The following is a 14,569-nucleotide window of genomic DNA, read 5'->3' on the forward strand; positions in this document are numbered from 1 at the left end:
ACCGTGGGAGGCGTGTGACGTAGTGGGTTAGTGCGTTGGTGTTGGGATCAGGGGGTTCAAACCCCACTGCAGTCAGCATGTCGTTGTGTCCCTGAGACACTTCACCCCAAAGTGCTCTTGTGGGGGTTGCCCACAGTATTGAGTATGTAAGTTGCTTTGGATGAAAGCGTCTAACAAGTCATGTCATGTCATGCTACCAGTACTGTTGCCTTGTCTCCAGTTCAGTTGAACGATAATAATACTGAGATAGTAAGTTGGAAAGAAAGAAAATATTTCCCGAAATGTCAACTTTTTTTTTACAAAAAGCAACATCAATTAGTAAAAAGTTCTGTTTCTATTTATTTATTTCTCCTGCCTCCAGTCCTTGTACCACATCCTGAATATTTATATATATTAAGTCCGTCTTTATCAGCATATCTCCGTGTATATCTCCTCTCTCCTAAAATGTCCGTCTGTTTCCTCCTCAGGACGAGTCTCCTTCTTCTCTTCGGGCACGGAGAACCTCCATCGGGTGGAGAAGGTTTCGTGGGGAACGAGGTTCGCCATCACCGTGTCCTTCACCTGCGACCCCGCGCACGCCATCGCTGACCCCGCCATGCCCTGAATGTGGGTTTTGGGGGGGGGGGGGGACATCACAGCTCAGTGGCTCCAACAAACCCTGCAGAGAGGAGGAAGAGAGACTTTACTCCGGCTGAACGGTCCATATCTGACATTTCCATTTTCAGATATGGACTCGCTGGAGAAAGCACGCAGGCGTTCACCGTTTCCTTTGGTTTGGTTTTGCACAGAGAAACATTTACTATGAGTTTTGACAGATTTCCTGATCACCTTTGCATCGTTCTCTCTGTAGAGGTGTTGTTTCTGACTTTCTAACTGATCTTTTGGGTTTTTATACATGTTTCTACAGCTGTTTCCATGGTTTCTCGCGCCGTTAAGAAGGTTAGAATTCAGTTTCACACCCAACAAACCCTGCAGAGAGGGAGAGAGACGTTTCTCCGGCTGTACGGTCAATATCTGATATTTCCTTCCACTTTCAGAAATGGACCTGCTGTCACACCCTGTTTCCCTTCCTTTGGGTTCATTTTGCACAATTTAGAAACAATTACTATCATTTTGACAGATTTAGTGATCAGGGATTCATCACCTTTTCATCATTCTCTCTGTCGAGGTGTTGTTTCTAACTTTCTAACTGATCTTTTGGGTTTTTATCTTTCGACAGCTGTTTCCAGGTTTTTCTTGCACCGTTAAGAATTCAGTCTTAGGGTGTGCACGATTATGGATTGATCACTTTTTGCATCATTATTCTCAATATCATTGAAAAATACATAAGAAACTTATCATGTTGTGATTTCTTAGGAAGAGAATAATGGTCAGGCGACATTTCTTTTGAGATCCGACGAAAAGTTGATGTTTTTTTTTTGTTCTGAGAAAAAAAGTCAGAATTCTGTGAAAAACTTTTTTTCTCTGATTTCTGACTTTTTTTCTCTGATTTCTGACTTTTTTTCTCTGAATTCTGACTTTTTTTCTTTGAATTCTGATTTTTTTTCTCTGAATTCTGACTTTTTTTCTTTGAATTCTGACTTTTTTTCTCTGAATTCTGACTTTTTTTCTCTGAATTCTGACTTTTTTTCTCTGAATTCTGACTTTTTTTCTCTGATTTCTGACTTTTTTTCTCTGAATTCTGACTTTTTTTCTCTGATTTCTGACTTTTTTTCTCTGAATTCTGACTTTTTTTCTCTGATTTCTGACTTTTTTTCTCTGGATTCTGCGATTAGAGTCAGAACTGACTTTGTGTCACGGTGTCAGAATTATGACTTTAATTGCAGAACTTGAAAAACCCTCTTTTGGTCACATCTCAATACGAGCTGGAATATCTCTGCATTTCCACTTTTATCAAATACCGTGCTTCCTGCGATTTCAATATTGCACCCGTCCACTTTCCCTTTCTGTTACACTTTTGCCTTGCCGCCTTATTCTTTTTGAAATGGTTTAATTTTTTAATTTTTTTATCAAATGTTTCTACAGCAGTTTCTTTTTTTATTTCACGATCCGTTTCGTGTTTTTTTGGTTCCTGAAACTCATGTCCGCTCTCTGTGTGTCCTCGGTGTTTGGCGCCTCTCGGTTTCAAAGAGGCTAACGATGGGTTGTGTGTTTTCTCTGTGTGTCGCGGTGCGTTTCGGTCGAAGCCTCGAATGAAAGAGATAACTGGTGATTCAGCGATTGAATCATTGCTCTCTGACCCAGGAGGTGTTTTCTTCTGAGAAGAACCCGCTGGAGGGATTTCTCTTTTTAGTTTGTTACCGTTTACTTCAAAGTGTTCGGGGGGGGCGCTTTGAAATAAAATACTGACAGTAAAAAATAACCCTTGTCTCTTTGACTTGCTTCTCTGACGTTCATGTTTCTCCCTCTGAAAACATCATTAATATCACATTTTAGATTATCTTGACCCCCCAAAAGTATGTATTTATTTGTATTACTATATTAAGTCTTTGATCACATGGTACGACTGATTATTCTGCAAATTTGAGGTGAAATCATTAGTCCGATGCCAAAAGACCAAATACAGTATAACAAAAATGTCTGTATCTATTTGTAAATGGGTCTGCAAAGTATGAAATGACTGTTCCCTTCACAGAACATCAGCAGGAGAGGACTCTTTAAAGTAGAGACACTACATACTGATATACACCTGAACATCAGCAGGAGAGGACTCTTTAAAGTAGAGAAACTACATACTGATATACACCTGGACATCAGCAGGAGAGGACTCTTTAAAGTAGAGACACTACATACTGATATACACCTGAACATCAGCAGGAGAGGACTCTTTAAAGTAGAGACACTACATACTGATATACACCTGAACATCAGCAGGAGAGGACTCTTTAAAGTAGAGACACTACATACTGATATACACCTGAACATCAACAGGAGAGGACTCTTTAAAGTAGAGACACTACATACTGATATACACCTGGACATCAGCAGCAGAGGACTCTTTAAAGTAGAGACACTACATACTGATATACACCTGGACATCAGCAGGAGAGGACTCTTTAAAGTAGAGACACTACATACTGATATACACCTGAACATCAGCAGGAGAGGACTCTTTAAAGAAGAGACACTACATACTGATATACACCTGAACATCAGCAGGAGAGGACTCTTTAAAGTAAAGACACTACATACTGATATACACCTGAACATCAGCAGGAGAGGACTCTTTAAAGTAGAGATACTACATACTGATATACACCTGAACATCAGATTTCTAGACTTTAGTCAGAACCGATGTTGTGTCCCTTTCTTCTTATCGTCCTAAATGAAGTCTCTGGCCACACTTCGGTGACCTGATGAACTCATTACAATAATTAAATGATTCCTTTGTGTCTTTTGATGAGCGTTATCTCTTCTTCCCGTGCCAGACTGACGCTTCTGAAATAATTTGATTATCTGTCGCTCTCATCGCTCAGGAAGTGTTCGTGCTCGGCTTTTCTTATTTTCCACACAACTGATCACTAAACGTTTAACATCCTGCACTTTGAGCTGTGAATCCACCAATACATATTACACACGCCAAAAAGCTGTTTCAATCGTTACCTGAAAGGGTTAAATGTTAATGCCATTTAAGTTGTATACAGTCTAATGAGTTGCATTTTCTTTGTAGTATAGTTTTGACCTTTCTTGATGTTAGAGGAACTGTATGAAAACACATTAAACTGCATAATGAGTCAAAGTTTGGGTACATTTAACAAATATGTATTTATTTACAGAGCACTTTTCTGTTCTGCTTTTTATTGTTGTTTTGGACTTTCTGTTTTTACTTGACAACATTGTTTTGGAAACATGTTGTTTACGCGGGCAGCTGATAAAAGCCATTTTATAATAGCAGCAGATATATGTGCAAATAACCGAAAGCTTTTACATTCATCCTCCTATCGAATGCATTTCAAAAGAATATTTAAAATAGAAAACTATGAATAAAATAAAATTTAAAAAAGCATTTTCTTTCCTTTGATGGCCCCAAATATTTTGTTGTTTCTGTATTAAACTAAACTAAAAATATGAAGTAGTAGCAAACTTCTTGTAGTTAATTAGATTGGCTTTTGCAAACGGACCCTATTACGCCTCAAACTCTAAGAATCATTTAAATATTCTTGGTGTTGTTTTAATAATAACTTCCTGCACTAAGACCTAAATGTGTTTGTATCACAGCTCATTTAAATTCAAGACACAAGTCATAGTTTTAGACGAAGGTATTGAGCTCTTGACTCGTGGAAAAACTAGGATTCAAAAGTAAAATAATATTCTATTATGTGTAAAACTGAAAGTCTCCAATGAAAAGAAACACGGCAGCCTCCTGTAGATGTAACACCTGAGGGGGAAACACACGCTGAAGGTGTTCAGTTGGGTTAAAGGTCACTTCCTGTAGCGGTGAATATCACTTTCTCTCCCAAACGTCTCCAGGGCTGAAAGAAGAGTATTTTTATATTTTCTGACCCGTCTCCTTGTCCCTCTAAACCCCGACTGTGTCCAGCGGCACGTCGTCTGCACCCGGTTTTAAACATTAATACCGTTTTTAAAAACTGTCGTAGGATTTCTCTGTGGCTCTTTTTAAATCTTTAAATCGTCTTCAGGCAGCTCAGCAGGGGGTCGACTCTAAAGCCTTTAGCTGAGTGCAAACAAGGAAACATCGGAAAGGATTCAGCCCGAGGGGAAGCATTACACACGTTAGAGGAGAGAAGGAGGGAGGGAGGGAGGGAGGGAGGAGGGAAGGAGGGAGGGAGGAGGGAGATGTGTTTTAGAAAGAAAACCTGTTATATATTTGTAGAAATCCAAATAAAATGTCAACAACAATCAAAGAATCAAATGCTTCGACACAGAAAGGGAATCAGTATCTGTGGAGCTCTGAGAGAAATCTGTACAATATTTGCATTGTACGAGAGATCTAGCCTCCCTGTCCATCTCCTCGTCTACCTGCCTATCAAAACGACCTGTCTACCTACCTGCCCGTCTTACTACCTACCTGTCGTCCTGCCTGCAAGAATACCTGTCTATCTACCTGTGAAACTACTCACCTCACACTACTCAAACTAACCATGTTGACCTGCTTGTACCTACCTGTCTGTCTACCTACTTACCTGTCTGTCTGCCTACTTACCCGTCTGTCTGCCTACTTACCTGTCCAACTGCCTATACTTGTCTACCTACCTACCTACCTACTTACCTACCTTTCCCTCTACCTACCTGTCTACCTACTTGTCTACCTCTGAAACTCCCTGTTTAACTGTCTACCTGTCTGTCTACCTACTTACCTGTCCAACTGCCTACTTGTCTATCTACCTGGTAAACTACCTGTCTATCAAGGTACCTACTTGTCAAACTCTGAAGCTACCAGTTTGCCTACCTGTCAAGCTACCTTTAATTTCCAACTATCTGCCTGTCTACCAACCTGCCTGTCTTCCTACCTGTTCACCTGATGATCTAACTACGTACCTGTCTGTATACCTGTCAAGCTTTCTACCTGTCTACCAACCTGCCTGTCTACTTTCTGTCATGAATGGCTAGGTCTAAATCCACAGAGTCACATGTGAAAACAAAAGCTTAATGAGTGTTTGTTGGGATGATGAAGTGCTGACGATCTCTTTCTCTGAAGGATTATTAACTGTGTCTAATGTCTCTCTTTGGGGATCACAATGCTTCTGGCAGCCTTCCTCCAGCTCAGGGATAAAAGCCGCTGCCGCTCAGGAAACAAATCAACAAATCCCTCCAAGATTTCTCATAAGCTGAAAAGTCGAGCCGAGCGTCTGTACAATTTGCAAAGTGAGGAAAAAGAAAGATCAGTTTTCTACATCTCTGTTGGGACGATGTTTGAGAAGCACCGAGGGACCGGCCGCATTCATGCATGAGTTTGTGATATTTAACGTGCAAATACACAAAAACATTCAACGTGGAACAAAGTGTGAAACCACCGCGGGATCAGAGGAGGAGGAAGTGCTCCGATGCTTTACTTTAGTAAAAGTACTCCAGTTAAAATACTTGATTACAAATAAAAGTCCTGCATTTTACTGGAATAAAAGTATAAATGTAGAATCAGTATTGTGTGGGAAACTTCTGACTTCAGGACTCAGAGAGACACGAGGAGAGCTGGAGCTCTGATGGAGTCAGGACTCAGAGACACACGAGGAGAGCTGGAGCTCTGATGGAGTCAGGACTCAGAGACACGAGGAGAGCTGGAGCTCTGATGGAGTCAGGACTCAGAGACACGAGGAGAGCTGGAGCTCTGATGGAGTCAGGACTCAGAGAGACACGAGGAGAGCTGGAGCTCTGATGGAGTCAGGACTCAGAGACACGAGGAGAGCTGGAGCTCTGATGGAGTCAGGACTCAGAGACACGAGGAGAGCTGGAGCTCTGATGGAGTCAGGACTCAGAGACACACGAGGAGAGCTGGAGCTCTGATGGAGTCAGGACTCAGAGACACGAGGAGAGCTGGAGCTCTGATGGAGTCAGGACTCAGAGACACGAGGAGAGCTGGAGCTCTGATGGAGTCAGGACTCAGAGACACGAGGAGAGCTGGAGCTCTGATGGAGTCAGGACTCAGAGAGACACGAGGAGAGCTGGAGCTCTGATGGAGTCAGGACTCAGAGAGACACGAGGAGAGCTGTAGCTCTGATGGAGTCAGGACTCAGAGAGACACGAGGAGAGCTGGAGCTCTGATGGAGTCAGGACTCAGAGAGACACGAGGAGAGCTGTAGCTCTGATGGAGTCAGGACTCAGAGAGACACGAGGAGAGCTGGAGCTCTGATGGATTCAGGACTCAGAGACATGAGGAGAGCTGGAGCTCTGATGGAGTCAGGACTCAGAGAGACACGAGGAGAGCTGGAGCTCTGATGGAGTCAGGACTCAGAGACATGAGGAGAGCTGGAGCTCTGATGGAGTCAGGACTCAGAGACACGAGGAGAGCTGGAGCTCTGATGGAGTCAGGACTCAGAGAGACACGAGGAGAGCTGGAGCTCTGATGGAGTCAGGACTCAGAGAGACACGAGGAGAGCTGGAGCTCTGATGGAGTCAGGACTCAGAGAGACACGAGGAGAGCTGGAGCTCTGATGGAGTCAGGACTCAGAGAGAGACGAGGAGAGCTGGAGCTCTGATGGAGTCAGGACTCAGAGACACGAGGAGAGCTGGAGCTCTGATGGAGTCAGGACTCAGAGACACGAGGAGAGCTGGAGCGCTGATGGAGTCAGGACTCAGAGAGACACGAGGAGAGCTGGAGCTCTGATGGAGTCAGGACTCAGAGAGACGAGGAGAGCTGGAGCTTTGATGGAGTCAGGACTCAGAGAGACACGAGGAGAGCTGGAGCTCTGATGGAGTCAGGACTCAGAGAGACACGAGGAGAGCTGGAGCTCTGATGGAGTCAGGACTCAGAGACACGAGGAGAGCTGGAGCTCTGATGGAGTCAGGACTCAGAGAGACACGAGGAGAGCTAGAGCTCTGATGGAGTCAGGACTCAGAGAGACACGAGGAGAGCTGGAGCTCTGATGGAGTCAGGACTCAGAGAGACACGAGGAGAGCTGGAGCTCTGATGGAGTCAGGACTCAGAGAGACACGACGAGAGCTGGAGCTCTGATGGAGTCAGGACTCAGAGACACGACGAGAGCTGGAGCTCTGATGGAGTCAGGACTCAGAGACAAGAGGAGAGCTGGAGCTCTGATGGAAAACACTGACGGTTTATTTGGAGTTACGGCCGGAGAGTTCACAAGACAGGTGGTGTGTCACGAGTTGACAAACCAATTCTGAAGAACTCTTTCTGCAGCTCAAGGTTTTAACTAGTTCAGAGTGTAATAGTCAACATTCTTCATCAGTGAGACGAAACATGGACCCTGAATCTAACTCGAGCTCTCGTCCATAGGAACCTTCGTCCCTGAACAGTGAACTACCTCATGGCGGCTTGTGCTCTGTCATAGACTGGAGACAACAATGCGCCCAAGCTGCTCCTCCTGAAGAGAGATAGCAGCGATAGGCCGTAGACCTGTGCCGTGGGAGAGAGACAGTGAGAGGAGAAAAGGATGAACTGTGTCGAAGGTTGAATACCTAAGCTAATTATTCCCTAACAAGCTTAATGTACTCAAAGTATATAATCAGTCATTGTGCAGGAAAAGGACCTGTGTGTGTATCAGGGGGTTTTCTATACTGATGTCAAAATAATGTAGAAAATAGATAATATAGTTTGAGGGCGATACTGTGGCGCTGATCTTGTATAAAAGATACATTCTCACGAAAACATGACGCCGGGCCCCGTATACAAGATGTCTCCGCAGACTACGTGACGTCGGAGCTCCGTAAAAACAAAGCAGTCTCTGCCGTCTGACGCTCTGTTTCAAACCATTTTCATATTTTTTGAGTAATTACAACGTTTCTGACGAACAGAAATATTGTTTTCTGGAATCACTTTAACATTTTACGGGGGAAATCTGCATTGTTGGTATGACGGCGCAGTGGTTTAGACTGTATACAATTATATTTAAATACATGTCTATAGATAACATTGTTGCATCAAGGAGCATTTTACTTCTGTAAACAAACAAAGATCTGATTTCATTTTTTAAGTAGAAGTATAAAGTAATATAAAATGTAAATACTCAAGTAAAGTATTTAAAAACTGTACTTAAGTTCAGTACTTGAGTAAATCTACTTAGTTTCTTCCCACCTCTGTACGGGATAACAGTTTTAAAATCATGCACATATTATTCATTTCTTTAAGTATAGAAGGTTTTTTCTGTCTGTCTCCTTACATGCATATTATCACAGTTTGTTTTCCAGTCCGCTGAATCAGAAGAGGACGTTTTGCAGATGAATCGTTAATAACTCAGATTAACGAGACAGAGCTTCTCTTCAGGGCCATCCTAATGAAAGACTCATCAACTCTCCATAAAACATGAGGTGGCTTTTTAAGCATCGCTCATTAGGAACAACCTGCAAACCTTCTCATCTCCGAAAGCCTCTTTGAACGCCGAGCAGATCAGCAGATTATCTTTTGATTCAACAGAAAGGTGAACAGTCTGATGATGAAGGTCCAGCATTGCAGAGGTGTCAAATGTATGTAAGGCTAGTTAGCTTAGCTACAGAGAGTCCTTCTGCCGAACAACGTAGGACTAACTTCCTCCACTAAGACCTGAATGTTTCATATTTAGTTTAACCCTCCTATTGTCTTCGTTCCCCCCCCTTACTTTGGTGTTCGCGGTCGAATTTGACAGACACAAAAACATTAATCATCACCAAATGTCATTTAACACCCTTTCAAACTGTGCATATTGTATCAGACTACTGGTATACATGAAACACTGCAGTACATATACAAAGAACAGACACTGAACATGTACTGTGTGTGCCAGGTGTGATCCATGTGGGGGGAGGGGCACATAAGGGGGGAACACATCGTGTGTGTGTGTGTGTGTGTGTGTGTGTGTGTGTGTGTGTGTGTGTGTGTGTGTGTGTGTGTGTGTGTGTGTGTGTGTGTGTGTGTGTGTGTGTGTGTGTGTGTGTGTGTGTGTGTGTGTGTGTGTGTGTGTGTGTGTGTGTGTGTGTGTGTGTGTGTGTGTGTGTGTGTGTGTGTGTGTGTGTGTGTGTGTGTGTGTGTGTGTGTGTGTGTGTGTGTGTGTGTGTGTGTGTGTTCTGAGTTTTATCTGATACGGATGGTTACTAATTCCTTTTCTTTATGGCGGTCATGTTTGTTACAAAGTTGACTAAATCATCCAAACTTCAATGAAAGTGGTGATCAGCCATGTTATATGTTCAAATGTCTCCTGGGAAGGATATCATGAAGCCTGAATGCAATTGAATGTAAATCAAAAAAGTTATGATTGATGAAAGTATTAAATTGGTCAGATTTTACCCAAAGACAACAGGACGGTTAAAATTACACCTGATTTAAATTCAAGTCACAAGAAAGAGTTTTAGACGGAGGGAATGAATATTGGCGTGACTTGATGGATGGAACAATTTGGATATAAAAGCCCCAAAAAGGTGCTTTGATAAAGGTCCAGCTTTGCAGAGGTGTCATCATCCTCGTGGAGGTAAAGTAGGCCACAGACGGAGTTAACAGAGCGCACAAAGACGTGAGTTTCCTTCAGTAAAGTGGAACTCTGTGGGAGGATGCGTTTAAAATCAGTGAAAGTGAATGAGCGTGCAGGTGGAGGTTTCTCCTGCCAGAGGATAAACCCATTCACTGGCCACTGGCTTTTCTTGGAAAAAACGGGAGTAGAGTTTGCAAATCCAAAAAAAGAGAAACTGAGCCCGGGGCGGGATCAAAAAGTGAACCGAAAGAAAGAATCTGCACATGGTGTTGAAAGCTTCCAGTGTGGGGCACGTGTTTTTGTAGTGTAACCCTGAAGGCAGCATCTCCCTGGTTTTTACTAAGTGAATGAGATTTCTCCATTTGAGTTTGGAATACTGCAGAAAATAAACTCAAAGTTTACGATACTTATACTTTTTGTTCAGCCGGAAAATCCACATATTAACACCACTTTATGATTTCTGAAGTAAAAAGCTAACGTTCACGTCACCACCGCTAAGCTAAAGGCGGCTAATGTCGGGCTATAAAGGAACTACAGCACGGTCACATGACTTCACGTCACCACCGCTAAGCTAAAGGCAGCTAATGTCGGGCTATAAAGGAACTACAGCACGGTCACATGACTTCACGTCACCACCGCTAAGCTAAAGGCGGCTAATGTTGGGCTATAAAGGAACTACAGCACGGTCACATGACTTCACGTCACCACCGCTAAGCTAAAGGCAGCTAATGTCGGGCTATAAAGGAACTACAGCACGGTCACATGACTTCACGTCACCACCGCTAAGCTAAAGGAGGCTAATGTTGGGCTATAAAGGAACTACAGCACGGTCACATGACTTCACGTCACCACCGCTAAGCTAAAGGCGGCTAATTTTGGGCGTGATGGGGTCTCATTTAGACACTTGTTAGCAACCGCCGTTTTTGTATTCACCAGTGGGGTATTTACTGACTTATTTGATGTCGTAGAACTGGAATCTCTTCAGCGTGTGTTCACCACAGACCTTATTTTAGGGTTAGTTAGTGTTTAAGTACACCTGAACTTTTGAAAGAACATCCATAACATTCATTTGTCTGCAACTTATATCAATATTCAAATTACTTGTAGACTATTCTGCACTATTTCAACTATATTCTATTTTAATTTATTGTCTTATTGTGTTGCACTGTCGGAGGAGTCTGTGACCTCAGATTTTCATTGTCATAACTAACTGTAGCTCTGGACACATGACAATAAAGCCTTGAAACTTGAAAAAGTATTTACATGAGGAATTATCTTACTAAATATGTGCCAATTTGCATTTTATCAGCGTACAAAAATCTGAGTGCAACTGTGTTTAAATGTATTATTACGCACCTATCGTGGTTCCAAAACCTTCCTCCTCTTCCTCCTCTTCCTCGCCCCCACAGGTCACCTCAGCGGTCCCATCACCAGGGTCTCGGAGTTGAACTCGAACTGGTTGCTGGAGGACTTCCCCCAGGAGTAGAGGCTGGGCGGCCGCTGTTTGAAGGAGCTGGTGTACCGGTAGAAGCTCCGGTGCCGGTTCTTCAGGTACTCCCGGTAGTTCTTGGTGAGCAGCGTGTAGAGGAAGGGGTTGATGCAGCTGTTGGAGTACGTGAGACTCGCCACCAGGTAGTTGATGCACTTCTTCGTCTCAGAGGCCATGTTCAGAGGTTTGTTGACGTACAGATCCAGGAGCTGCCAGATCCAGAAGGGCAGGAAACAGGCCCAGAACACCAGCACGATGGTGAAGATCATGATCAGGACCTTCTGCTTCGGAGACCTCTTCCCACCTCTGGCAGGGAAGGAAACAAATATGTTAATAATATCGGTTTTTTTGTGGAAATGTACTGAAAAAAAACAGTAAATAATAATAAAATGGTGAGGAAACCTTTCTGTTATACTGAAATGAAGATTCTTGGAATAAGACGGTCTTTTAGGGATTTATTCTGTCAAGAAGGTCAAACGTTACAGAGAGTCAAGCAGTCTGCAGCGAAGTACAAAGATCAGAAGGTCTTCAGAGGGTCTCTCATTCACATGTTCACACCAAGAACCCCTGGTTCAGGGGCACCTGGTTCAGAGGCACCTGGTTCAGGGGCAGATCTTTCCCAGTTGTGTACTTTCAAATTCTAGCGCACTCGAGCTGGTTTCTCCAACATTACCTACCCCACCTTTAAATGTTTTATGTCAACAAATTATACTTAACTGTATTAGGTTAGTTATGTATTCATCTATATTTATCTATAACCAGGTTGAACTTAATATAAATGTGACATTTGTTGACATTATACATTTAATTCAGTGTATGAGTAAAAGTCCTGCATTCAAAATTATTTTCAGCTAAATGTAGTATAAAAAGTAAAATAACAATCATTAGCCATTTGTGTGACTTAAAAAGTTAAAAGTAGTTTAATTTTTAGAGATGCATTTAGCTAACGCTGTAAATGTAGTTGAGAGATAATGCCTCATTTGCATAATTAGACATCAGAAAGATTAGAGATAAATATTTCAGAAAACCTGCAATAGAAAAGATAATTGTTTTACATACAATACATTATTTCGCTTTCAAATGTGGTGGAGCATTAAATGGAAATACTCAAGTAAAGTACAAGTACCTCAACATGGTACTTAAGTACAGTACTTGAGTAAATGTACTTAGTAACTTTACACCTGTCACCTCGGTAAATGATCATGCACATATTATAAATTGTTTGGACGTTGTAGTGGAGTTAAATTACATTGCTTACAATGTACAAGTGTAAAGTAGAATTAAATGGAAAAACTAGCGTAATGTACAAGTACCTCAACAGTGGTACTTAAGTACAGTACTTGAGTAAAGAGTAACTTCCCACCTCTGTGTTTTCATTGTAAAGTAGCATTACATGTTCAGAATCAGAATCAGGTTCATCAGCAGGTCGGTGGACACGGACGAAGAATTTGACTTGATGTCGTGGTGCATACATAAAAGTAAAACAACAATTTAAAACACCGATAGAAAACTATAATAAGATTCAAAAATAAAATAAAATAGTCAAATATAGCAGTATTTATAAAAATCGAATAAAAAATTGAATAAAATTGAGCAGTAATAAAAAAAGAAAACATATTGCGTACATTGTGTGCGTTAATGTAATGCATAGAGTCTATGATGTGGCTATTAACACTAATACTAAAGTACAGTAAGTACCTTAACAATGGCACTTAAGTACAGTACAAGAGTAACTTCCCACCTCTGGACTCTGTCGATCACCGGGTTGCGCGTGGACTCCAGATAAGTGCGCGCCAGCTTCACGTACAGATATCCGATGATGAGTCCCGGGGCCATGATGCTGGTGCCGAACAGCACCGTGACGTACACTTTGTAAGCCAGGGGGGCCAGAGTGGGCGCGCAGATCCGCTTCACGCCCCCCCCGAGCACGCGCTGCTGGGTCTGCGACACCATCACCATCATGGGCACGGACAGGAAGAGGGACAGCAGCCAAACCCCCCACGCGAGAGCCTTCCTGTAGCTCTTAGACCTCCTCACGGTGTCCAGAGGCTTGGTGACGGATAGGTAGCGCTCCGTGCACATCACCGTGAGCGTAAAGATGCTCGCGTGCATGGTGAGCAGGTCCAGGCTCAGCAGCACGCGACACCCCACGTCCCCGAAGTACCAGTCCTTCAGGAAGTATGTGACCACCACGAAGGGGATGGTGGAGAGGTACAGCAGGTCCGCGAGCGCCAGGTTGATGATGGAGATGTACATGGCGGTGGCGAAGCGGATCGAGTGGCACATCACCACGAGCGTGTACACGTTCCCCGCCACCCCGATGATGTACACGAGGGAGAGCAGCGTCCCGAAGGTGGAGGTGATCAGCAGGTCCGGATCCGCGTGAGTCCCGGATGTGCTGTTGTTCATGGCTGCAGAGTCTCTCTCCAGTCTCTCTCCTTATCTTCCTGCGCTCTGTGTACGGGAAGTTTTGGGTAAAAGATGCGCACGGGCACAGGTTGTGTCTCGCTGCTTGCTCTCTGCTGCGCTTTTCTCCTGACGTCACTGCTGTAACTCTCACACTGAGGATGTTTTATATATTAAAACAAAACAAATAAGATATATTGAAAGATATTTGACCGTCTCTCAAGTGAAGCTGCAAGGAATTAAACATAAAGGAGAGGGAAGGGAATGAAATAAGATAACAGTTTGGGGCACCTGATGGCACAGCACGAACAAAATAAACGTCCAAGTCACTTTTACGCACAGCTCTGGATTCATTAAGGGGGAAACACACAATTTAACTAATAGATATCACAATTAAACTTACCCAGGTCATTACTGATAATGAGACAGTTATTTTGGTCATGCATGTCCCTGATGCAGGAACAAAATAAACTGGGGAAATACACAACCAATCAAATCACTTTTACGCACAGATTAGCATAAATCACACAACATGTGAATAGGGTAAACATTTAAACAAACATATATCACCATGAAACTTCCCCACTTCACTACTGAC

General features: G+C 43.0%; 1 protein-coding gene across 1 annotated transcript in view; it reads right to left on the reverse strand.

Moving 5' to 3' along the window:
* LOC307024372 (urotensin-2 receptor) overlaps nt 1–13,974 on the reverse strand; it is a gene marked incomplete at its 5' end in the record, with an annotated part of 14,720 nt that extends 746 nt beyond the window's left edge. The window contains 3 exons of the mRNA XM_079658437.1: nt 1–658; nt 11,433–11,871; nt 13,307–13,974. The exon at nt 1–658 is cut by the window's left edge and continues 746 nt beyond it. Coding sequence (XP_079514563.1) covers nt 11,487–11,871; nt 13,307–13,974 — 1,053 coding nt within the window. The 3' untranslated portion in view covers nt 1–658; nt 11,433–11,486. The remainder of the gene's footprint in view (nt 659–11,432; nt 11,872–13,306) is intronic.
* Between the last annotated feature and the right edge of the window lie 595 nt (nt 13,975–14,569).

The sequence above is a fragment of the Notothenia rossii genome, assembly GCF_949606895.1.
Source record: "Notothenia rossii genome assembly, chromosome: 11".
In the NCBI taxonomy this organism is placed as follows: domain Eukaryota; kingdom Metazoa; phylum Chordata; class Actinopteri; order Perciformes; family Nototheniidae; genus Notothenia; species Notothenia rossii.